At 46.5% G+C, this 24,927-nt stretch overlaps 1 protein-coding gene across 7 annotated transcripts in view; it reads left to right on the plus strand.

Annotated features, from left to right (window-relative positions):
• The window catches only part of ATP9A (ATPase phospholipid transporting 9A), a 132,738-nt gene extending 108,164 nt beyond the window's left edge, over window positions 1–24,574 (plus strand). For 4 of the 7 annotated variants that reach the window (XM_027086974.1, XM_027086977.1, XM_027086978.1 and 1 more), the window contains 9 exons: window positions 8,347–8,436; window positions 8,531–8,675; window positions 9,490–9,554; window positions 12,318–12,473; window positions 15,594–15,658; window positions 17,107–17,215; window positions 17,858–17,915; window positions 20,005–20,208; window positions 21,495–24,297. In XM_027086974.1, coding sequence (XP_026942775.1) covers window positions 8,347–8,436; window positions 8,531–8,675; window positions 9,490–9,554; window positions 12,318–12,473; window positions 15,594–15,658; window positions 17,107–17,215; window positions 17,858–17,915; window positions 20,005–20,208; window positions 21,495–21,631 — 1,029 coding nt within the window. In that variant the 3' untranslated portion in view covers window positions 21,632–24,297. Of the gene's footprint in view, window positions 1–8,346; window positions 8,437–8,530; window positions 8,676–9,489; window positions 9,555–12,317; window positions 12,474–15,593; window positions 15,659–17,106; window positions 17,216–17,857; window positions 17,916–20,004; window positions 20,209–21,494 lie in introns of all 7 variants that reach the window. The other 3 variants (XR_003428695.1, XR_003428694.1, XR_003428696.1) reach the window with 3 other exon arrangements.
• The last annotated feature ends 353 nt before the right edge of the window (window positions 24,575–24,927 follow it).

Below are 24,927 nucleotides of genomic sequence, written 5' to 3' on the forward strand. Positions count from 1 at the left end.
CCCATACCCCTGCCTTTGGTCTATAGCCCATTGAAGCTTTATGAAATCCAGCAGTTTCGGGACTAGCACAACCAGCATCGTGTAGAGACAGATACAGTGGAGCCTCATTATGGATTCTGTATTTGCAAATTCACCCACTCGCTAAAACTTGTTTGTAACCCGAAAATCAATACTCGAGGTGCTTTCAGAGCCCTATATGGACGCATACACAGCAGTGGAAAGTTTGAGTCATCTGACAAGTGAGTTCCTAACTGAGGTGGAGAGGAGCGACGCTCTGCCGTTTTTTAAAAAATTTATTTATTGATTTATTTTTGGCTACGTTGCTGCGTGTGGTCTTTCTCTAGTTGCAGCAAGTGGGGGCTACTCTTCGTTGCGGTGCACGGGCTTCTCATTGCGATGGCTTCTCTTGTTGCAGAGCCCGGGCTCTAGGCGCGCGGGCTTCAGTAGTTGTGGCACCCGGGCTCAGTAGTTGTGGCACACGGGCTTAGTTGCTCCACGGCATGTGGGATCTTCCCGGACCAGGGCTCAAACCCGTGTCCCCTGCATTGGCAGGCGGATTCTTAACCACTGCACCACTAGGGAAGCCCGCTCTGCCTTCCTGTCTCAGCTCTCAGGCGGACGCAAGGGTCCTTTTCAGTCTACTCAGTGCCACGTTTTTTGCATTTTTGTGGGTTTTCTTGTTAGCAGTTTCACTGTTTAACGTGGCCCCCAGCACAGAGCTGGGAACTGACCATATCCCTGAGTGCAGGAAGGCTGTGATGAGCCTCCCGGAGATAAGCTTCCTCCAGGCATGAGTCATGGTCCTGTTGGCCATGAGTCTAGTGTTAATGAATCAATAATAAATATTTTTTTAATTAAAATTTTTTTTATTGAAGTGTAGTTGACGTACAATATTATATGTTTCAGGTGTGCAACACACTGATTCACAGTTTTTAAAAGTTATATTCCATTTATAATTATAAAATATTGTCTATATTCCCTGTGCTGTACAGTATATCTTTGTGGCTTATTTATTTTATTTTAAAAATTTTTAATAGATCTTTATTGGAGTATAATTGCTTCACAATACTGTGTTAGCTTCTGTTGTACAACAAAGTGAATCAGCTGTGTACATACATATATCCCCATATCCCCTCCCTCTTGAGCCTCCCTCCCACCCTCCCTATCCCACCCTTCTAGGTGGTCACAAAGCACCGAGCTGATCTCCCTGTGCTATGGGGCTGCTTCCCACTAGCTGTCTGTTTTACATTTGGTGGTGTATATATGTCCATGCCACTCTGTCACTTCGCCCCAGCTTCTCCCTCCACCCCCGTGTCCTCAAGTCCATTCTCTATGTCTGTGTCTTTATTCCTGCCCTGCCATTAGGTTTATCAGTACCTTTTTTTTTAGATTCCATATATATGTGTTAGCATACAGTATTTGTTTTTCTCTTTCTGACTTCAGTCTGTATGACAGACTCTAGGTCCGTCCACCTCACTACAAATAATTTCGGGTTTTTTTATGGCTGAATAATATTCCATTGTATATATGTGCCATATCTTCTTTATCCATTCATCTGTTGATGGACATTTAGGTTGGTTCCATGTCCTGCCTATTGTAAATAATGCTGCAGTGAACATTGTGGTACATGTCTTTTTTTGAATTATGGTTTTCTCAGGGTATATGCCCAGTAGTGGGATTGCTGGGTCATATGGTAGTTCTGTTTTTAGTTTCTTAAGGAACTTCCATACTGTTCTCCATAGTGGTTGTATCAATTTACATTCCCACCAACAGTGCAGGAGGGTTCCTTTTTCACCACACCGTTTCCAGCATTTATTGATTCTAGATTTTTTGATAATGGCCATTCTGACCGGCGTGAGGTGATACCTCGTAATTTTGATTTGCATTTCTCTAATAATTAGTGATGTTGAGCATCTTTTTATGTGCCTCTTGACCATCTGTATGTCTTATTTGGTGAAATGTCTATTTAGGTGTTCTGCCCATTTTTTAATTGGATTGTTTGTTTTTTTTGATATTGAGCTCCATGAGCTGTTTGTATATTTTGGAGATTAATCCTTTGTCCATTGTTTCATTTGCAAATATTTTCTCCCATTCTGAGGGTTGTCTTTTCATCTTGTTTATGGTTTCTTTTGCTGTGCAAAAGCTTTGAAGTTTAATTAGGTCCAATTTGTTTAGTTTTGTTTTTATTTTCATTACTCTAGGAGGTGGGTCATAAAAGATCTTGCTGTGATTTACGTCAAAGAGTGTTCTTCCTGTGTTTTCCTCTGAGAGTTTTATAGTGTCTGGTCTTACGTTTAGGTCTTTAATCCATTTGGAGCTTATTTTTGTGTATGGTGTTAGGGAGTGTTCTAATTTCATTCTTTTACATGTAGCTGTCCAGTTTTCCCAGCACCACTTATTGAAGAACCACCATTGTATGTTCTTGCCTCCTTTGTCGTAAATTAGATGACCATATGTGCGTGGGTTTATCTCTGGGCTTTCTATCCTGTACCATCGATCTATGTTTCTGTTTTTGTGCCAGTACCATACTGTCTTGATTACTGTAGCTTTGTAGTATAGTTTGAAGTCAGAGCGCCTGATTCCTCCAGCTCTGTTTTTCTTTCTCAAGATTGCTTTGGCTATCCAGGGTCTTTTGTGTTTCCATACGAATTGTAAAATTTTTTTGTTCTAATTCTGTGAAGAATGCCGTTGGTAGTTTGATAGGGATTGCATTGAATCTGTAGATTGCTTTGGGTAGTACAGTCATTTTCACAATATTCATTCTTCCAATCCAAGAACATGGTATATTTCTCCGCCTCTTTGTGTCATCTTTGATTTCTTTCATCATTGTCTTATAGTTTTCTGACAAGTCTTTTGCCTCCTTAGGTTGGTTTATCCCAGGTATTTTATTCTTTCTGTTGTGATGGTAAATGGGATTGTTTCCTTAATTTCTCTTTCTGATTTTTCGTTGTTAGTGTACAGGATTGCTAGAGATTTCTGTGCATTAATTTTGTATCCTGCAACCTTACCAAATTCATTGATTGGTTCTAGTAGTTTTCTGGTGGCATCTAGGATTTTCTATGTATAGTATCATGTCATCTGCAAACAGTGACAGTTTTACTTCTTCTTTTCCAATTTGTATGCCTTTTATTTCTTTTTCTTCTCTGATTGCCGTGGCTAGGACTTCCAAAACTATGTTGAAGAGGAGTGGCAAGAGTGGACATCCTTGTCTTGTTCCTGATCTTAGAGGAAATGCTTTCAGTTTTTCACCATTGATTATGATGCTTTCTGTGGGTCTGTCATATATGGCCTTTATTATGTTGAGGTAGGTTCCCTTTATGCCCATTTTCTGGAGAGTTTTTATTATAAATCGGTGTTGAATTTTGTCAAAAGCTTTTTCTGCATCTGTTGAGATGATCATGTGGTTTTTATTCTTCAATTTGTTAATATAGTGTATCACATTGATTGATTTGCATATATTGAAGAATCCTCACATCCCTGGGATAAACCCCACTTGATCATGGTGTATGATCCTTTTAATGTGTTGTTGGACTCTGTTTGCTAGTATTTTGTTCAGGATTTTTGCATCTATGTTCATCAGTGATAGTGGTCTATAATTTTCTTTTTTTGTGATACCTTTTTCTGGTTTTGGTATCAGGGTGGTGGCTTTGTAGAATGAATTTAGGAGTGTTCCTCCCTCTGCAGTTTTTGGAAGAGTTTGAGAATAATCTGTTAGCTCTTCTCTAAATGTTTGATAGAATTCGCCTGTGAGGCCATCTGGTCCTGGACTTTTGTTTATTGGAAGATTTTTAATTACAGATTCAATTTCATTACTTGTGATAGGTCTGTTTATATTTTCTAATTCTTCCTGATTCAGTCTTGGAAAATTGCACCTTTCCAAGAATTTGTCCATTTATTCATGGTTGTCCATTTTATTGGTATATAGTTGTTCGTAGTAGTCTCTCATAATCCTTTGTATTTCTGCCGTGTCAGTTGTGATTTCTCCTTTTTCATTTCTAATTTTATTGATTTGCATCCTCTCCCTTTTTTTCCTGATGAGTCTGGCTAAGGGTTTATCAATTTTGTTTATCTTCTCAAAGAACCAGCTTTTAGTTTTATTGATCTTTGCTATTGTTTTCTTCATTTTTGTTTCATCTATTTCTACTCTGATCTTTATGATTTCTTTCCTTCTACTGACTTTGGGTTTTCTTTGTTCTTCTTTCTCTAGTTGCTTTAGGTGTAGGGTTAGATGGTTTATTTGAGATTTTTCTTGTTTCTTGAGGTGAGACTGAATTGCTATAAACTTCCCTCTTAGAACTGCTTTTGCTACATCCCATAGGTTTTGGGTCATTGTGTTTTTGTTGTCATTTGTCTCTATGTATTTTTTAATTTCTTCTTTGATTTCTTCAGTGATCTCTTGGTTATTTAGTAGTGCACTGTTTAGCCTCCATGTATTTGTGTTTTTTTACAGTTTTTTCCCCCTGTAATTGATTTCCAGTCTCATCACGTGATCAGAAAAGATGCTTGATACGATTGCAGTTTTCTTAAATTTTCCAAGGCTTGATTTGTGACCCAAGATGTGATCTATCCTGGAGAATGTTCTGTGTGCACTTGGGAAGAAAGTGTATTCTGCCACTTTCATGTGGAATGTTCTATAAATGTCAATTAAATGTATCTGACCTATTGTGTCATTTAAAGCTTGTGTTTCCTTATTTATTTTCTGTTTGGATAATCTGTCCATTGGTGTAAGTGGGGCGTTAAAGTCCCCTACTATTATTGTGTTACTGTCGATTTCCACTTTCAGGGTTGTTAGCATTTGCCTTATTTATTGAGGTGTTCCTATTTTGGGTGCATAAACATTTATAATTGTTATAGCTTCTTCTTGGATTGATCCCTTGATCATTATGTAGTGTCCTTCCTTATCTCTTCTAACAGTCTTTATTTTAAAGTCTATTTTATCTGAGACAAGTATTGCTACTCCAGCTTTCTTTTGATTTCCATTTGCATGGAATATCTTTTCCCATCCCTTCACTTTCAGTGTGTATGTGTCCCTAGGTCTGAAGTGGGTCTCTTGTAGACAGCATATATATGGGTCCTGTTTTTGTATCCATTCAGCTAGTCTGTGTCTTTTGGTTGGGGCATTTAATCCGTTTACATTCAAGGTTATTATCAATATGTATGTTTCTATTACCGTTTTCTTAATTGTTTTGGGTTTGTTTTTGTGGGTCTGCTTCTTCTCTTGTGTTTCCTGCCTAGAGAAGTTTCCTTAGCATTTGTTGTAAAGCTCGCTTGGTGGTGCTGAATTCTCTTAGCTTTTGCTTGTCTGAAAGCTTTTGATTTCTCTGTTGAATCTGAATGAGATCCTTGCTGGGTAGAGTAATCTTGGTTATAGGTTTTTCTCTTTCATCACTGTAAGTATATCCTGCCACTCCCTTCTGGCATGCAGAGTTTCTGCTGAAAAATCAGCTGATAACCTTATGGGGATTCCTTTGTATGTTATTTTTTGGTTTACCCTTGCTGCCTTTAATATTTTTTCTTTGAATTTAATTTTTGTTAGTTTGATTAATATGTGTCTTTGTGTGTTTCTCCTAGGGTTTATACTGTATGGGACTCTCTGTGCTTCCTGGACTTGGGTGACTAATTCCTTTCCCATGTTAGGGAAGTTTTCTACTGTAATCTCTTCAGATATTTTCCCAGACCCTTTGTTTTAATCTTCTTCTTCTGGGACCCCTATAATTCGAATGTTGGTGCGTTTATTGTTGTCCCAGAGGTCTCTGAGATTGTCCTCAATTCTTTTCATTCTTTTTTCTTTATTCTGCTCCTTGGCAGTTACTTCCACCATTTTGTCTTCCAGCTCACTTATTCGTTTTTCTGCCTCTGTTATTCTGTTATTGATTCCTTCTAGTGTATGTTTCATTTCAGTTATTGTGTTGTTCATCTCTGTTTGTTCTTTAGTTCTTCTAGATCTTTGTTAAACATTTCTTGTATTTTCTCAGTCTGTGCCTCCATTCTGTTTCCGAGATTCAGGATCATCTTTACTGTCTGAATTCTTTTTCAGCTGGATTGCCTGTTTCCTCTTCAATTATTTGGTCTTGTAGGTTTTTACCTTGCTCCTTCATCTCTGACATATTTTTTTTGCCATCTCATTTTTTTTTTTTTTTGATGAGTGGGATTGTGTTCCTTTTTTACTTGTTGTTTGGCCTGAGACTTCAAAAACTGGAGTTTGTAGGCTGTTGTATAGAGCTGGGTCTTGGTGCCGACATGAGGACCTTCAGGAGACCTCATTCTGGTGAATATTCCCTGGGGTCTGGGGTTCTCTGTTAGTCCAAGTGGTTCAGACTTGGAGCTCCCACCACAGGAGCTTCGGCCCAACCCCTGGCTCATGAAGCAAGATCCTGTAAGCCGTGTGGGGTGGCAAAAAAAAAAAAAAAAAAAAAAGAACAATAACAAAGTAAAAAATAAAATTAGACTAGGAAACTAACAGGTATGTTAGAAAGAATATAAAAATAAAAATATGGATGAAACAACAACCAGAAGGTAAAACAGAACCGCAATAGTAAAAAAGAGGAGGAGAAAGAAAAAGAAACAGGTGGAAAAGGCCTTGGCTGTGGAGGGTGGGGCCTAAGCAGGGGTGGGGTTTGGGTGGTGGGCAGGGCCTATGCTTAGGACCCACAGGGCTGGAAAAGGCCCTGGGGGTGTAGGGGGTGGGGCTTAGGCTCAACAGAACAGAAGGGGCCCAGGTGTGCCTCCTGCCTCTGGTCTCAGAGGGTGGGGGACCCCACCTGGGAGCCCAGCAGGGCTCGAGTGGGTGGGGCAAACGCCCTCTGCTGCTCTCCTCCAGTCCCCAAGGGCCTCTTCCGCCTGCCTCTCCTGTTCTCCCCTGGCCTCCTTCCTACACCCCCAGGACCAATGGGGCCTGGAGGGGGCCTCTGAGGGCTTAGGACCCGGCCTCAGAGCAAGGCAGACTTCCCTGGCCGATTGGGCAGGAGAAACGCTTGGTACATCCCACCCCCATCCGAGCCCCTGAGGGTCCCTCCAGGCGTGGGAACCCCTCCCCCCTCTCAGCCACCCCTCAGGGGCGCTGGTCTTGTCTGGCCTCCACTTCCCCCCCTCAGTCCCCTCACGTCTTACCGGTTCGCTTGAGCATTCCTCCCATCTCTTGGGGTGTTGAGGTCCCCCACCAGCATCCAGCAGGTTCCCTAGTTGTGGGGAGACGCAAACTCTGCATCTTCCCACACCGCCATCTTGACTCCACCAGCCCCTTATTTTATACACAGTAACTTGTACCTCTTAGTAGCCTGTAACCCTATCTTGCCCCTCCCTGCTTCCCTCTCCCACTTGGTCACCACTAGTTTGTTCTCTATATCTGTGGGTCTGTTTCTTTTTTGTCATATTCACTAGTTTGTTTTATTTTTTAGATTCCACATATAAGTGATATCATGCAGTACTTGTCTTTCTCTGACTTATTTCAACAATACATATTTTCAAAGATGTCTTTAAACAGAGGCACATAGAAAATGAGGTTATGTATTGACTGATGGATAAAAATATTGTGACCAGAGGCTCATAGGAGCCTAGCTAGCCCTGTACCTCCCCCAGGAGCAGTGGTTTAAAAATCGCTAATTCAGTATTCACAGCAACTTTCCAGAACATAACTATTGCACATAGTGAGAACACACTGTATGCTCTAGAATTAAGGGGTTGCAAACTATAGCCCATGTGCCAGCCACCTGTTTTTGTAAATAAAGTTTTATTTAAACACAAGATCTACCCATCTGTTTACATATTGTCTGTGGCTGCTTTGGCACTGTAGCGGCGGAGTTGGGTAGTTGTGACAGACTGTATGGTCCCCAAAGTGTGTCATATTTAACAGCTGGGCCTTCTTAGAAAAGCCCCTGCTAGATGCCTGGCTTCCAAGGCCTGCTCTGAAGTGGATGGGCTGTGACACGGTAGCCAGGCTAACAAATCTTGCCCTGTGTCAGTTTCCTTAGATGTAAAGTAGAACTATTATCATCATGCACCTCGAAGAGTCCTTGTGAGAAACAGATGGGGTGAAAATGCTTGAAAAGTGCTTATTTGGACAGTGCCTGGCACAGAATGAAAGCACAGTGGCTTTGTGCTCTTATTTTTATTATGTGGGTCACAGCCATCCTGCGGGAAGTGCGAGGGGATGGTTGGCGTACAGGCCCTCCGGATTCCCACAGAGTCATAGCAAACAGGATCTAATTCGTCTCTGGCTCTGGGGGCAGGAGAGGGGTGGGGGCCCGGGCCGGCGGCCATGGTCTTCACGAGGCTGCAGGAAGCCACTGTTTGTTGTTCCACCAGCTCCGGAGAGCAAGGCCTCCTTCATCCTGTCTTTCCTTCCAGGTGACCAACCGCGGCGAGGCCCACCTCGAGCTGAACGCTTTCCGCAGGAAGCACGACTGTGCCCTAGTCATCTCCGGAGACTCCCTGGAGGTGGGCACGGGTAACCCCGCCAGCAGGCTCCTCCCGGGAGCTGCCGTGTGGGAGGGGCCTTGGCCGACGCACCACCTCTCCCTGACCCCGCCAGGTTTGCCTCAAGTACTACGAGTACGAGTTCATGGAGCTGGCCTGCCAGTGCCCGGCCGTGGTCTGCTGCCGCTGCGCGCCCACCCAGAAGGCCCAGATCGTACGCCTGCTCCAGGAGCGCACGGGGAAGCTCACGTGTGCAGTAGGTAGGGGCTGCCGCGCCTGCGCAGACGACCTTCCCCAGGCGTGCTTGGGTCCTGGTGTTCAGGTTCCCAGGCCACTTTATTCAGGCCGTGACATTGACACCCCTCCCCCTTTGGCCCTATTTTTGTTGTTATTATTATTTTTTAGAGTATCTTGCTTTGAGAAAGAGTCGAGAAGCAAGCTGAGGGCTTTCCTCCTTAGCTTGCGCTTCCTTTGCCGGTGACATGGGACACAGCAGTGCCTGGGGGCTAAGACCACACTGCGGAGAGGAATCTGGGTCCAAACTGCTGGTGTTTCCTAGCTGAGGGTCCCGGAGGGCTTCCTTCCCCCAGCTGAGCCTGTCTGCTCATTGGTGGAAGGGGAGAGTAACAGTGGTTCTCTCAAACGGTGCTTAGGAGGATTCAGAGGGGCAGTAGCATTTAAGAAGCGCTCGCTGCACTCGCAGTCAGCGTTGCCTACGTGCGACGTCTGTCATTGCTGACAACGGCGAGACACCCACACCTTGGAGGCAGGGCGTGCGGTGTTGTAAGTGCCCACGTGGCATGGACACAGTTCCCTTGCTCAGTGACTCAATGGCCAGGACCCTCAGCCAGTCACCTGGTTCCTCTGACTCTCAGCTCCTCTGGCCTGTAAAGTAAGAACGTGTTACTGCAGGTTGCTGGAGCGATTAAGTGGAGCAGAGCAGAGAAGACACTTAGCATGCAGTGAGAGGCAGCACGTGTATGATTATTTGAAGTAGCAGCGAAAAGCAGGGTTATTTTTCTTGCCTCTCTCCCTAATCTCCTGGCTCTTCTCTCTGGTCTGGGTGACCCGCAGGTGATGGAGGCAACGACGTCAGTATGATCCAAGAATCTGACTGCGGTGTGGGTGTCGAGGGAAAGGTGAGCCTGTGGGGTGGGGGGCGTGTGTGCTGATTTCTGCCGAGTGGTTGTCGTTAGGATGTGAAGTGGTTGTGTCGTTAGCTGGGAGTTGCTCCACCAGCTGGAGTTTCATTTTCCCTCCAAGACACAGCTTTAATGCTTCTGGAAATTCTAGATTACAATTACAGAGCATAAGGAATCATGTATCATAATTACCTGGTATTACAATCTGCAAGTCACAGATCCCTATCACTGTTATCTTACAGACAAATGCTGAGTCTTTGCTTGCCAAAACCTAATTTTTTAAAGTGTTTTGCTACATTCTTAGGGTGCAGCGAATGTACTTCAAACGCTTTCCTGGGAGTGTTGTCAGTAAAAGCATTAGTTATCACACTGTGGGGTGATCTCTTGCGGATTATGGAAGAATGTGGCGTGGTTTGCCCCTCATTAAATTTATTTATTTTTAAAATTTATTTATTTTTGGCTGTGTTGGTTCTTCCTTGCTGCGCGCGGGCCCTCTCCAGCTGTGGCGAGCGGGGGCTACTCTCCGTTGCGGTGCACTGGCTTCCCACCACGGTAGCCTTTCCTGTTGCAGAGCACGGGCTCTAGGCACGTGGGCCTCAGTAGCCGTAGCATGCAGGCTCAGCAGTTGTGGCTTGCAGACTGTAGCACACAGGCTCAGTAGCTGCAGCACACGGACTTTGTTGCTCCGTGGCATGTGGGATCCTCCCAGACCAGGGATCGAACCCGCGTCCCCTGCATTGGCAGGCGGACTCCCAACCACTGTGCCACCAGGGAAGTCCTGCCCCTCATTAAAAGGCTAAGTTTGTGTGTTACAGTATAGTAGTTTTCCTCTTTCCTTCCCTGTCAACTGTGTGCCAGCCGTGTATAGTTTACCCTGCCCTCTCTCGTTTGTGATCTTGCGGTGACTGTAGGCAAGGAGACTGGTCGCCACGTTTGTTAGCACAGTGTGTAAAGTAAGAGTACAGAGGCCGAGAGTGAGGGCAGGAGATGCTCCCTTATGTGTTTCCTTCCATACATTCCTGCATTTGGAATTTCCAAAAATGTTTTTTCTTTTCCACCTTTTTTTTTTTTTTTCCTGGTTTTCTGGTTCTCATCCAGTTGACAGTTACTTGAAATTGCAGAGTTAAGTGATCCTTGAAGGAGTTGTTATGTCTGAAATCTGTATGGATTCCTTTAATGCAGGTTTTAAGAAGCACACTTGAGTTTGGTAGATGGAATTCTTTACACGATGCTGATAGTACTAAAACATTTTCCCTTCTGTTCAGAATTATATTCTGATTCCTTTGGTTTTTGGAGTCTAAAAGTAAAAAGTGCTCACTGTAAAAAAAAAAAAAAACCCGAAACAATTTAGAAATGGATAAAGTGCATCCTTTCTTTTAGATGGCGGTATAAAACTAGTAACATTGGTTATTCTTCCAGAATTTTTGTCTATTTCTATACTAATAGTTATGGGTATATATATAATATTATATATACACACACAAATACATATGTATGCATACACACATCTTACACATGTATATACAGTATTTCCACATAGAATGTAAAATTTAAAACGTTATACTATGATTTTTTTTAAACGCAGCTTGCCTAAATCTGTTACATCTTAGATTTCTTTATACATCAAAAGATGCAGATCCACCATTTTGTACGTTGCCTGGACCTTTTTTATTTTGAAAAATGTAACTCCTTCAGAAAAGTTGAAATAGAACAGTGAGCACCTGTCCGCTCTTCGCTGTAATTTCCCAGTTGTAAACAGTTGCAGGATTCTCCCTCTGCTCTTCCTTCCCCTCTCTCCCGCTTTCTCAGAATCAGCTGAAAGTAAGTTGCGGATACGTTACCCCTAAATACTTCAGCTTGGATCTCTTAAGAACAGGTATATTCTTCTACCTAAGCAAAATAACAGCATCACCCCAAGTGTAACATTGACATGATAATGTTATGTAATATTCACGGTCTCATTTCCCTAGTTGTCCTCAAGGTGTTCAAAAAGATATCTCCATGAAGCAGTGAAGGGTCGCGCACTGCATTTATTCCCGTGTCTTCATGTCTCTTCACTCTTTTGTGGGGGGAGGCGGTGTGTCTCATGACTTTGATGTTTTGGAAGCATTTGGGGCGGCTGTGGAACCTCCCACGACGTCTGTGGGTCGGATGGATCTGATTCAGGTTCTGCATTTTTGGTGTGAGGAGCACATAAGGGGAGTTGGTGCCTTCCTGTCGCATCGCACCAGGAGGCTGTGATGTCCATTTGTCCCATTAGTGGCATCCGTCATGTGCCTTTTAAAATTAGAGAATCCCATAATATGGCTGCACTAGAAATTATTTCCAGTTCTATGAACATGCAGAGCTGTATGTTCGGGAATGTTCAGTTTAGTATTGTTGGTAGCATGAGCTGTGCCCCCTCCCCCATATGGTTAACTCTGAACTGAGCTGAGTGCTAAATGCCTATCTTAGAATGATTCTTTGCTTCTGATACACATTATGGGTTGGGCCTAACCCCCAGGGCTTAATACTAGATCCGTTTGACCTCCCAATTATGAGTATCTGCGCTTATGAATGTTCTCTATTTCAATAAATTCCTCTTTTAAAATCAAATTTAGACTCAGACCACCAACCGTGTATAGCTGGAAACCAAAGAACCTCTATATTGAAGTTCTTCAAAAATCTCCTTACAGTTTCTTGCTTTTCAATTCAAAAAAAAAAAAAAAAGTGCCTTGACCTCTCATGCTCCTGACGGTGCCCAATTTTGTCGGATTTTAGGAAGGAAAACAGGCTTCGCTGGCTGCGGACTTCTCCATCACTCAGTTCAAGCACCTTGGCCGGTTGCTCATGGTGCATGGCCGGAATAGCTACAAGCGCTCGGCCGCCCTCAGCCAGTTTGTGATCCACAGGAGCCTCTGCATCAGCACCATGCAGGTGGGTGGGCAGGTGCGCACGGCTGTGTGGTCGCCATGGGCTTGAGAATCAGTCTCCACTTTGGAGCTGTTTCAGTGCCCCTCCCCCAACCCCCCCCCCCACCACCATTCTGGGCGATAGAGCTTGGAGTGGCCGCCCCGAAGCCTTCCTGTGTTGGGGGTGAAGGCTGTGCTGCTGTGCGGAGCCGATGTGAGCCTTGCCAGGGCTTGGCACGAAGTGGGCGGTAGTGTAAGTGACCCGGGTGCTCATATTGGGGTGAGTCGTTATCCTCAGTTTTCCAGAGGCAAAGAGGCAGAGTTAAATGCCGAGTGAATACTCCGGCCCTAAGTTTTCCACATGCAGAAGCAAGGACCTACAGAGAGCAGCCCCAAAAGAAGAATGACTTGCTTTTCTTGAGTGCTTCCTGTACCCTGGGCGTCAGGCTAAGTGTTCACAATGCGGGCTCACCTGTAGTCCTCACTGTAGCCTGTGCCCATTCTGCAGATGGGGAGGCTGAGGCCCAGTGTGGGCAAGAAATCGGTGCAGTGTCTCTCAGGGATTTAGTCTACCCAGGCAGGGGATTCCGATACCTGTGGTCTTAATGCAGGTGTGCCCCTCTGCCCTCCATCCACAGGGCCAGCTGCTGCTTCCACATGCAGGGGGGCGCTTAGCGAGGGCGGCGCAGCCCAGGGCATCTCGCTTCTGCCTCCGGTGCAGCCTGGCTGGGAATCCAGCGTAGTTATCCCAATCGTCAGTCCTCTCAGGGAGTTACGTCTTGCTTTTTCACAAAAGGATTCTAGAATGTGTAAGGTATTTTCCCATCTTCTCTCTCCCCAGCTCCTTCAAAGTCTGTCATCGGGCTGTGGCAGTGAAGTTGTATTAGGAAGGAGGCCAAAGGGAGGGAAAGGAAGCATTTGGGGTGTTGAAAAACTATTGGCTGACCTTCTTCCTTGGGCGTTTAGGTGAAAAATACCCCCAGTTAAGTGGTGAGAACCATAGGCCCGGGACATCTTGGAACCCATATTATCAGGTGTCTCTGAGACCTTGAACAAGTCACGTTACCACTCTGGGCTTCAGTCTTTCCACCTGTAAAGTGGGCATCAGACTTCTCTATCACTCCATCCAAGCATCTTGGCCCTTGCCCCTCAGACAGGGCTACTTTGAAAAGCAGAGAGTTTTATAAGGCGTCAAGTGCAGAAGGCGTCCTTACCATTATTAATAAAAAGCAAACAGGCTAATGCGTAAACCTAAGGTGATGTTTTAATTTGTGGGAAAGGTGTTTAATCATGCATGAAAGACACCCTGCCTTAAAGGGCCGAGTGGTGCTGCCTGGTGTACATGAGAATTCACCCTCCCCTGGCTCGTCCACGCCTTTGGTGGGGGGGGTTTTATGTTTTCAGGATCGATTGCATTTATGAGTGAAGGAGCCTTACAGTGGTTTTCATCAACACAGTCTAAACGCCAGCAGCTCCTACGGTTCATCAGACCGCATCTGTACTTTTATCTTATGTTAGCTCATCAACTGAACTGGATAATGTCATGGTTTTAATCACCGGGAGATTAATCAGCTTGTCCCTGGGCAAACACACAAAAGCTGGCCTGGATGAGCTGACTTCTGAAATGCCTGTATGTTACCGTGAACATCGATTCAGAAAAAAAAATTCTAGCATGAGGAATTGTTCTTTGTGCTGTAGAAAAAAAAAAAAAGCCAAAAAAACGCCCTTAACCCTGTCCACTGTGCTGAACGTGACTGGCTGAGAGCAAGTCCGGTTCGCATTGCACCTTGACAGTGGGCCCTCAGATAGACGAAGACATCGCATTTTTATTTCCCACAGCGCTCTTTCCAGGGTGAAGGCGTTATGGTCAGTCTGGCCCTTTTAGAGAAAGAGGCTCCTGGTGTTGCTCTGTAAAACTGAACACCAGGTTCTTGACGTCTTTATAACCATCCTTCCTGTGCAGTGGCCCAGCCTGGGTGAGAAGTCATTTGAAAAACGGATTTCACCTTTCAGTTCTGAAATCACGACCGGGTGTGGCCGGGGCTGCCCGTGACCATGGCTCTAGGTGCCACCTGTGTTCTGAGCTCTGTGCCAAGCAAACACCCACAGCAGGTGATAAGGGGAAGGGGTCTCTGTCCCACGCTCCTTTTAACCACTAGCCTGGCCCAGCCTTTTCCTCCACGTTCGGTTTTTAAAAAGCCTTTAGGCAACAGTTGTCCCTGGCCTCCTGTAGGTTTTATACTGATAGAAATTAGCTTTGAGGTCACTTTGCTTCTGTTGGCGGTAGATGTTCAGAGAAGGAAGTAACAGAGCATCAAGCCTGATTTTATCTCCCTAGCCTCCTTTTCACTGCCAGTAGCTAATATTTTCCAAATCTGGAAGCAGACATTTCAGTAGGGGTTCGTAAATATCTTTATTGCTTTTGTCTAATTGCAAAAGTAGCAGGTTGTGGGCTCTTTGTAAAAATTTCCAAGAAGAGTGAAACATGTACTATGAGAAGTGAAGCCTTCTCTGCGGTCCTACCCTCCAGGGAAACTGGTGCATATCCTCACAGCGGAGGATATTTTCCCCTACCTGTTTCCAATATGTACACCAACTCGTTTATCGATTGTACACCCAGTGAGGTGGTAATTCTGAGCCGTCAGGAGTGTGGGCTCTGGAGACGGAACTGGGCTTGAGTCCCGCAGGGCCGTTTATGTGCTCAGTCTCCCCTGCTGTAAAATGTAAGGGATATTAGGACTTGATCTCTTGCGTTCTTCTGGAGATTCACTGAGATCAGATACAAAGTATTTCCAGGTCCAGCTTGTGTAACTTAATAAATGTTTGCAGAGGAGCTGAGAGTGGACCCTGGAGCTAAACTCTCCGGTGTGACTCTGTGCTCTGTGCTATTATGAGCTGTGCTATCTTGGGCAAGTCACTTAACCTCTCGGTGCCCTACTCCCCTCATCTGTAAAATGGGGATGATGATAACAGTACCTCCTTCACAGGGTTGCTGTAGTAATTAAATGAGCTAATATACTTAAAGCACCGTGACCGTGCGGGTGTAAAATAAGTGCTTGGTAAACGTTGGCTGTTATTTTTCTGATACAAACACAAGGGCTTTGGTCATGGTTTTTGGTAACATCCTCCTTTTTCCTCGGCACAGGCTGTCTTTTCCTCCGTGTTTTACTTTGCCTCCGTTCCTCTCTATCAAGGATTCCTCATCATCGGGTAAGGAAGTCCAGGCAAGGTATTAATTTTTAATGAAACCTCCCTAAAATGCCACAGAAGAAGGAGGAAGCATCATGTGAAGACCCTTCAGTCCCCAAGTCGAGGCAGGTCTGGCAGTCTGGTTTAGAACCTTCTCGAATGAATACGTTTTTGAACTGGTAAGCCCTTAACCAAATTGCGGATGCAGAGTCCGATCTGTTCGTGGTCCATTCATACCTGATGGTTGAAGAACGCTCGCGCACGAGAGCCTGAGGTTGTCAGCTGATCGAGACACCAGGCAAGAGTGAAGCTTCAGACTGTGATTTCTTAGGAAATCACTGACGGGTCTTAGAAAAAGTGGAAGGGGCATCTGGAAAGTACCCTCTCTGCCATGGCTGCCCATAGTGGACCATCCTGCTGGTGGGTCTCGAAGGCGGCCAGAGCCTTGCTCTCTCCGGGTTACCCCGATAGAGCTTGGCCACTGCGTGCCACTGACCTGTGAGGCATGCTGTCCCTTGGACAGTTGCTACGTTTGCTATCAAACCCACCCCCCGTTCCTGACCTGGAATTTAGGACGTTCCTTTTGACCTTTTGAGAGGATGTGCTCAGTCTCTGAATTCCCCAGGTAGGTGGAGTTTGGTTACCACATACCCTAGATAGAGATGCTGGGAGGGCGCTCCCCTGGTTACCAAGGTGGGAAGCACAGAGAGGCCAGCTGGTCCCAGTGGAGTCTTAAAAGTATGTCTTCCATCTTCTTATGTTCAGCCTGAGAGTAGGCACTGGAATTCTGCCTGCTTCTAATTGGAAAAATGGCCTGTCCTTCGTCAGGTCCTGGAAGAGTGGCAGAACATGCCTGAATAGAACCAGGGGTTCCCTGAGCCGTGCTCCATGTGGCCCCCCCCCCATGATCTGGTCCCCTCTTCCCTCTTGGTTCTCATCTCTTCGCTTTCCCCCTCACCCACTCAGCTCCACCCAGACTGGCAGCCTCGCTGTTCTTCAAACAGGACAGACACGCCTCCACCTCAGGGCCTTTGCACTTGCTGTTCTCTCTGCCTAGGATGCTCTTCCCTCGCATATTGGCATGGCCTCTCTCTTAGCTCTTGTGGGTGTTTTCTCAAATGCCCCGTCTCCTGTCCACCCTCTCTAAAATTGCCCCGCCCCGCCCCGTGTCTCATTCCCTCTTCCCCACTGTATTTCCCTCCTCAGCACTTTACCTCCAGCACACGGTATAGTTCACTGAATTTGTTGTTGGACTCACCGACCAGCACGGAAGCTCTCCAAGGGCAGGCGTTATGGTCTGCTTTTCATCTTGAATGTCCAGTGCTTCAAACTGGCCCTGGCACACATACCAGGTGCTCAGTACGTAGTAGTTGAATGAGGGAAAGGAAATTGGGCTCCAGAGGCTGGGGCAGCACATGACTCGTACTCCACTGGCTGCATATTACCTGCGGTGATTTTTTTTCTCGCAGGTACTCCACCATCTATACCATGTTTCCTGTGTTTTCTCTGGTCCTGGACAAAGATGTGAAGTCAGAAGTTGCCATGCTGTACCCTGAGCTCTACAAGGATCTCCTCAAGGTTCACGGAGCCCCCTCCTCCTTCCTTCCTTCTTCCCTCCCTCCCTCCCTGTTTTAACATATTTCACACAGACCCTTCATGTCTGATGTGAACACACTTGAACTGGTGGCTTTGTTTTGAGAGGAAGGCGTGGGAGTATATGCCTTTTCTTAAAGTACGATACGCACATGTAAAGAATACTAAACTGTGCAGTGATATGTCAACTTTTAAAACAAACCTCCTAATGCCTTTTTAAAAAGCCCCTGACAGTTCCATTTTGTAGCTGCAGCTTGTGTCTGTTCCTGGAAATGCTGTTGTGTACAATCCTGAAAAATGTGTGGGTGTGATTGCATTTGTTGGTCCTCAAGGGGTGTTTGATAAAGAGCAGATTTATTGGGTTGGCCCAAAAGTTCGTTCGGGTTATTCCGTAACATCTTACGGGAAAACCCGAAGGAACTTTTGGGCCAACCCAATATTTCCATCTAATATCAATTCTCTTTAAGAAACGTCGTTTCTTTAATGTATTTTGACGTGTGTGAGCCACTGTTTTGACGAAAACAGGCAGGTTGCCTTGTCTGGTTGGTGGAGGGTAGCCTGACGGTGGCTCATGCCCTGGATGAGCCCCGCACGCTAGCCCGCTCTGTCTTCCTCTCTCTCATTCAGGGACGGCCGTTGTCCTACAAGACATTCTTGATATGGGTTTTGATCAGCATCTATCAAGGTAAGGACGGGTGAAAACACCTGTTGTCTTATGCCCTGGCCTTGGCCCCAGGGTCAACTTCACCATTCTCTCGTCTGTAGAACAAAAAGAGAAGCAGCTGGAATGCCGAGATTGCAGTAAGGAGTGTGGCCCTGTGTCCGAGGGAGCCCCCTCCTCGGGTTCTCAGGCCTTGTCATCAGGCACAGAGTCACACGTGAGGTGGTGCTGTCCGCTTAACTGAGACGAAGTCAGAGCAAAGTACAACTAATCCTAATCAAACCCTGCTGGGGTGTTCAAGTCATTGTAACAAAAAGTGGTCGCTTTCTGGAATGTTCTGATACTTTTTCTGAAGTCAAGTTGTAGTTCTTGAACAACATATTTACTTCTGTGGCCTCCAGAGAAGGTCCCTCAGACGGTACAGGCTTTGTGAGATGACTTACTGGAATATGAAAAGGAAATGTCAGAACCTCTCTTTGTATTTATTTTTTCCTCTTTTTAGAACTTCTGTTGTCATGTATGTTTTATAATGTACCTGACACATTTGCACAGTGGTCCTGCTGCCTCTCTATGTCTGTCTGCACAGGTACACATGGATAATTTACAAATCCACATTGTCCATTAGGGATTCATTCTTAGTGTTTTTTTCTGATGGGATGTGTGGTCAAAAAATGTAGACCGTTGAATTTGTTAGGAGGCTAAATTATCATTGAAACAATTTGAGGGTTTTTTTTTTTTTTTGAGAATAGCAGAGTGACATGTATGTAGCTGGTTGAAGAACGCAAATCCTGCCTGGAAGTTCATAATAACAAGCAGTGGTGCTTCACTGCACCCCCTGCATCCCCAGTACTGTTATAATAGGCCGTCATTTGAGGAGTTTTGGGGTTTAGGGTCTCCTGCTCTTGAGCAGGAATCTCACGTAGCTAGTGCTTTTGATCAACGTGAGACATTCCTCATTGAGTTCCCGCAGTTCTGGATGAAAATGCACTTATCTGGACCCTCCCCCACTTTCCTTTCTCTCCTCAGTGCAGGTGCGTAATTCTTTGAGGGTCTCTCTTGGTTGTCCCTATCATTTCTTTGTGTTTGGGGGCAGGGAGGGGGGTAAAGGAGACAAAGCATAGCATTTGCCATCTAACTCTTCTTAAGTGCGCAGTTCAGTAGTGTCCCATATGTTCACGTTGCTGTGAAACAGATCTCCAGAACTTTTTCATCTTGCAAAACTGAAACTCTGTATCCATTCAACAACAAACGCCTCTTTCCTTCCTCCCCACAGTTCCTGGTAATCACCATTCTACTTTGTCACTATGAATGTGACTACTTAGATCCGTCATATACGTGGGATTGTACAGTATTTGTTCTTCTGTGGCTGACTACATCTGTCATTTAAAATAATACACAAAAACTTCTATTTCTTGTTCCACCCAATCCAGATAGTTGCTCTCTCTGCCTCTTTTCCTTTTTTTCCTCTCTATCTCTTCCTCTCCCTCTCTATCCAATTATAAACTCTCTATTAATAAAGACACAGACATAGAGAATGGACTTGAGGACACGGGGAGGGGGAAGGGGAAGGGGAAGCTGGGACGAAGTGAGAGAGTGGCATGGGCATATATACAGTACCAAACGCAAAATAGATAGCTAGTGGGAAGCAGCCGCGTAGCACAGGGAGATCAGCTCGGTGCTTTGTGACCACCTAGAGGGGTGGGATAGGGAGGGTGGGAGGGAGACGCAAGAGGGAAGAGATATGGGGATATCTGTATATGTATAGCTGATTCACTTTGTTATACAGCGGAAACTAACACACCATTTGTAGAGCAGTTATACTCCAATAAATATGTTAAGAAAAAAATAAACTCTCTCTTATATACAGCCAAAAGGGAACATAGGAAAACTAGAATGTGATGCCTGTCTTTCAAACCTCCGTAAAGTACCACTCATTAACCTCCTTTAACAAATGATACCTTTCATGTCTGAATGGGAAAAACAAAAGGAGTCAGATGTGAGTGAGCAGGGTGAGCCTTCGGTGGGGAAGGAGGGGGAGGCGTCGGCTCCCAGCAGGGCGGCTGCGTGGGCAGCAGAAGCCCCTCCCCACCCAGACTTCCCTCCGCCTTTGCAGGAAGCACCATCATGTACGGGGCGCTGCTGCTGTTTGAGTCGGAATTCGTGCACATTGTGGCGATTTCCTTCACGTCGCTGATCCTCACGGAGCTGCTGATGGTGGCCCTGACCATCCAGACCTGGCACTGGCTCATGACGGTGGCCGAGCTGCTCAGCCTGGCCTGCTACATCGCCTCCCTGGTGTTCCTCCACGAATTTATCGGTGAGACCCCCCCCGCACTTAGGGCCTGCCCATCAGGTCCAAGGGTCTTACCAGCAGGCCTTGGTACTCAGCTGCCCGCCCTTTGCTCACTGGCGTCCCTTGGGACAAGTGGCAGTTGAGAATCAGCTTCTTGGAACTGAGGCTGGCGGGCATGATCTCAATGTAGAGTGTTTTCTTTAAAACCACGCCGTGCCTGCCGGCTTAGAAGGGGATTCGTTCCGTCCTGCCAGGACCTAGTGGGCTTCTCCAGGGAGCTGGTCACTGTGCTGGGCTCCGTGGAGCTATGGAGATGGTGAGAATCCAGAGAGTAAATGACAGTCCAGCAGGACTTACCAGTGTTATTAGCTTGAGAAACTGCCTTGTCGTGAAAGCATCTTCTATCACGCCTCTTCCTTATCAGTAAACGCTCTTTAAGAAGGTTTTGATAAAGGAAAAAGGAGCATTCCCGTGAAAAGTGAAGTCTTAGAACAGTTTCACACTAGTTTGAAAAGTCTCTCTGAATAGGTTTTGTGAGCACCTACTGTGCGCTCAGTGGCTTGAGGCCAGGGAGTCACAGAGGCTTAGAAGATGCAAGCTCTGCCCTCACGAAGCTTTGGTCGTCACCTTAGATGTGGACCAGTCATAGGACTGGGCCCAGGGTTGGGGCCCTGGGCTTGGCACTTAGTAGGTGCTTACTCAGTGCCTGCTGCATTTCCCCCAGCCTGTGCTCAAGAGGCAGGGAAGGCGGCTGCCAGGCATCCACTCCCGGTACTGTTGAAAATCACTAGCTGTCGCTCCTCTGTTGCAAAAACCTCGGAACCGCAGGCCTGACTGTGTGGCGGCAGGAAGGGGAGCTCCCCGCCCCTCCAGGTCACACTGTTCCTGACGAGGGGTCTCCGCCCCCCTTTGCACCACCCTCAGACCCGGCTCTGGCTTCCGTGACCATTGCTGAGGCGAAGGGGAAAAGTTGCTGGGAAGAACTGTGTGTTTGAGCGTCACTTTCTGCCGGGTTTAGAAAGAAAAACTCCAGCTGTCAGATTCCAAATCAAAAACACTTGGAAGGGGGATTTTTTTGCCCAGAGTTTTCTTTTCCGAGTTGTTGAAAACAGCATTTCACGGAAGGTCTGGAAGCTCCAGAAGCAGGTCAGAGAGAGGAGGAGAGAGACAGGGAAGGGAAGTCAGGCTGGCAGCCTGGGTGCTATCCCCCGCGGGAGAGAAGCCTGCGTCCCCTCCGATGGCCCTGCCGCCCCGCCGGCTCTGGGCGGCACGTTCCCGCCCGCTCACTGCTGTCTTCTGTTTGCTTGCAGACGTGTACTTCATTGCCACATTGTCCTTCTTGTGGAAAGTGTCTGTCATCACTCTGATCAGCTGTCTGCCCCTCTATGTCCTCAAGTACCTGCGAAGGCGGTTCTCCCCTCCCAGCTACTCGAAGCTCACGTCCTAGGCCGTGCACTCAGGAGAGGGCCCCGGTCTCCGCACTCTCCTGGCGGACAGAGTTCAAGTTGCATTTCTGTTAACCACCACCCGTGGATTGTGCAGTGGTGGCTCCCACGTGCAGTTCTGATAGGAAGAGGCGCTGCGCTTCCACGGAGCCCGACACCGAATAAACAGGAGGATGGCGCCTAAGAGGGCCCCACACGGGGGTCTGAGCCCCTGGTGATTCACAGTCGAGTGAATGTGACTGTGTGAAAAGCGGTGACTCAGCCGGGAGGTGTGTTCATGGGTCACTGTGCAGGCTTCCTTATGGCTTGAGTGTTGTTGTCATGTGATAAAAGTTTCTGTCTAGTCGAAGACGGTAGAGGGTTTTTTGGTTGTTGTTTTAAACAATCCTAATGTGTGTACACTTTTATGTCGTTCTGCTCTTAAAAACCTGGTTTCAGAGAAAGGTAAAGCTCTCAGTATAGGTTTTGGGGGAAAAGACGGTGACATTTGGTAAAAAGTTAACCAGACAATAATCTCAATTTGGAAATGCTAAATGTCCTCTCTAAGGCAGCCCTGCTTATCGAAACGGCACTGGATTCCTAGGGTTATAGAAAACCACGTGAGAAGAGAGCAGAAGAGAGAGAGAGAACCGTAAATCCGGTACGTTATCCTTCCTCCAATTCAGCATCTGTGGCCTTGGAGTTAACATCACCTGTCACCTCGTAAAAGAATTTCAAAGGTGTTATCTTGCTTTGTTCGGATCTGGTAACAATTACAAAGCCTGTGGCTATCTGAGGACACTCTGAGACATTTTCAGCAGAGTTGTTTTAGCAGGAAACGTGCCACTGAACGGCCCCTAAATGTGTCGACAGTGTGACAAGAGACTCAGCTAATTCTTTAGGCAACGTAGCACATGTGACTCAGACCCTCTGAGTCTGAAGTGGAAAGGTCAGGGACTGGGGCTCTTTACGTCCACAGAAATCTGTTTCCTGTTAGGAGGAATTACTGAGGACACAGTGACAAAGGCAGAGGCGTCTTAGCACGCTGCCATTCATCAGTGGCAGCTTCGAGCGAGGAGCCCCAGTGGAAGGAGGCCCGGGCTGCAGCTCTGGGGTCTGGGCTCCGTTGCACTGCCTACAGATTTCAAGGGGAACTCGCTGGAAGGCAGCCAGGAGTAGAGATTCCTCTCCCCACCAGGGTGGGGCCCACACATGTGTGTTTCCTATAAAGCTGGGGCTTCTTGTTTCAGGGGAAGAAGAGCATTTTCAAGTGCTGGATGTGGCCCGGCAAAGCTTTCTTGGGTTTTCAAGTCTCTCCTGGCAGAAGCCACATGTGTGTGCCAGAGGATTGGGTTGGTGGGTCTGCAAGAGCCGATCGTGCTCGAGATCTTAGATCTGTGGTTGATTCTTTATGAGTACATACCCTCCAGCCCTTCAGCCTGGTTCTTCTTCATGTGCTTCAGAGCTGTAAGTTATGGCTACCACTCCAGGGTAAGCCTGCTCTTGGAGAGCTGGGGACACGAGGCCCTTGACTTTGGAGCACTCGATAGGCTCGTGTATTTCTGTTGCCCTTTTAAAACTTTATAGAATGACAGTAAGTTGCAGGCGCTGCGCAATTGGCTATGACGTCACTTCTATTTTAGTTTCAAGATTCTGCAGTTTTGCAGGATTTTTCCCGTTCTGTCCCAGCCATTTCTACCACATAGAAAACATTTACGGGAAGTAAATGTTGTATTGAATGAATGGTTATTCAGGAAGGGGATCTTTGTCCAAAACTTTGAGAAGGGGCGAGCAGGTCTGACGTCTTTGCTGGGTGATTTTATGTGATTTCAGAGGTGGAGTGAGAGGACGTTGTGCTCAGCGTTTTTGTACCTGTGTGTCTTCTTGGAAGTCAGCCTGTATAACTGGAAGTCTAAAGGTACTTCTACTCCCAGCTCTCAAACCCTGAACTTGACCTTGTTCACAGACAGGTGATGGCTCCTACAGGTAGGTCTCATGGAAATTTTTAGAGGTTTCCAGCAGTGACAAGGAAGGAAGATAGTCTCTTTGGTCTTTTCCTTAATTCCCAGTTTTGATCGAGGTGCTTGGGTTGACTTTGAAAGTCAACACCTAAACTCTTGCTTGGCATCTGGGAGGGAGAGAGCGTCCCAGAGGAGCAGAAGAAGCTGTGCCTGGAGGTCGCAGGTGCGTTTGTGCCGTCAACAGACCCCCTCGTTCTGCCTTTCGACCGTACCCTGGTGGAGGCGGCCAAGGGTGAGAGGGACTGAAATGCAAGTGGGGACCGTGACCATGTTGGAGAGCCACCTGCCAGGGGGCAGCCTGCTCCCACCGCCTTCCGGGGTCCGGAGTGTCTAGGAAAACACACGTATGCTTCTCAAACTCTGGAGACCCACGTGGCGGGAGCCACGAGTCAGCTGAGTGTACACGATCCTGACGTGCGCACATCAGCCCATAATCCCAACAGAGGATCTGCGTACACAGGCACTTCCCGTGTTAGCTTAGCTGTGGGGAGAAGACAAAGACGCAGACAAGAAATCCAAGCCATTTTAAGGAAACTGCTGAATTCCTAAAAAGCATAAGGATTCCGTTCACCAGTCTGGAAGGAACTTGGGAAACACCGTTGACGCCTTGGAGGTCCCCTCGCCTTGGAACTCAGTGGCCCCAAGTCTCTGGCAGCCAGAGGCCCCTGGCACACCATCAGCGCTGTTTAAACACTTCCCTCAAAGTGAAAGTTACACCTCCCCCTGCGCTTTGACAACATTAGGTATTTCTGTCAGAGTAACTTAATTATATTATTTGATGATTCTTTTTATTATATTTTTTGGTGATGGTTGTGTGTGTGGGAAAGCGAGGAATCTGTTTGGTGTCTCTTTTTTCCTCCCTTTCTCTAGGAAAATGACCAGACAAGTGTCTCCATCTTGAGGGATCTCTTGCATCTGCCCGTTTCAGTGCTAATTGGAGAGTGTGCACACGCGTGTGTGTGTTGCTTACGGTGCTCCGTGAGACCAGCTGCACTTATTTGGGTTGCTTGGGGCGGAGGACTTCACCCTAAAGCGACGAAGGGCATCCCAGGGAGCATCTTGAGATGGGAGCAGACCATCTGTTTACAGCCACCTGGAGCTGGGAGGCCCAGAGCTGGGCTTCCTCCCGCTTTCAGCTTTATTATAGCCAGATCCCAGACTCACTTCCCTTAAGTGAAACCCTTTTTCGTAGCAGTGATCTTAAATACCAACATCTGCTTATCCTTTCCTCCGTATGTTTTCCACTGAAAATTTAGGTTATGCTGACAGTTTTTTTTTGTTTTTTGTTTTTTGCGGTA

This window comes from Aethalodelphis obliquidens, unplaced genomic scaffold (genome assembly GCF_003676395.1).
Source record: "Aethalodelphis obliquidens isolate GAN/ISIS:26980383/991018 unplaced genomic scaffold, ASM367639v1 scaffold57, whole genome shotgun sequence".
In the NCBI taxonomy this organism is placed as follows: Eukaryota; Metazoa; Chordata; class Mammalia; order Artiodactyla; family Delphinidae; genus Aethalodelphis; species Aethalodelphis obliquidens.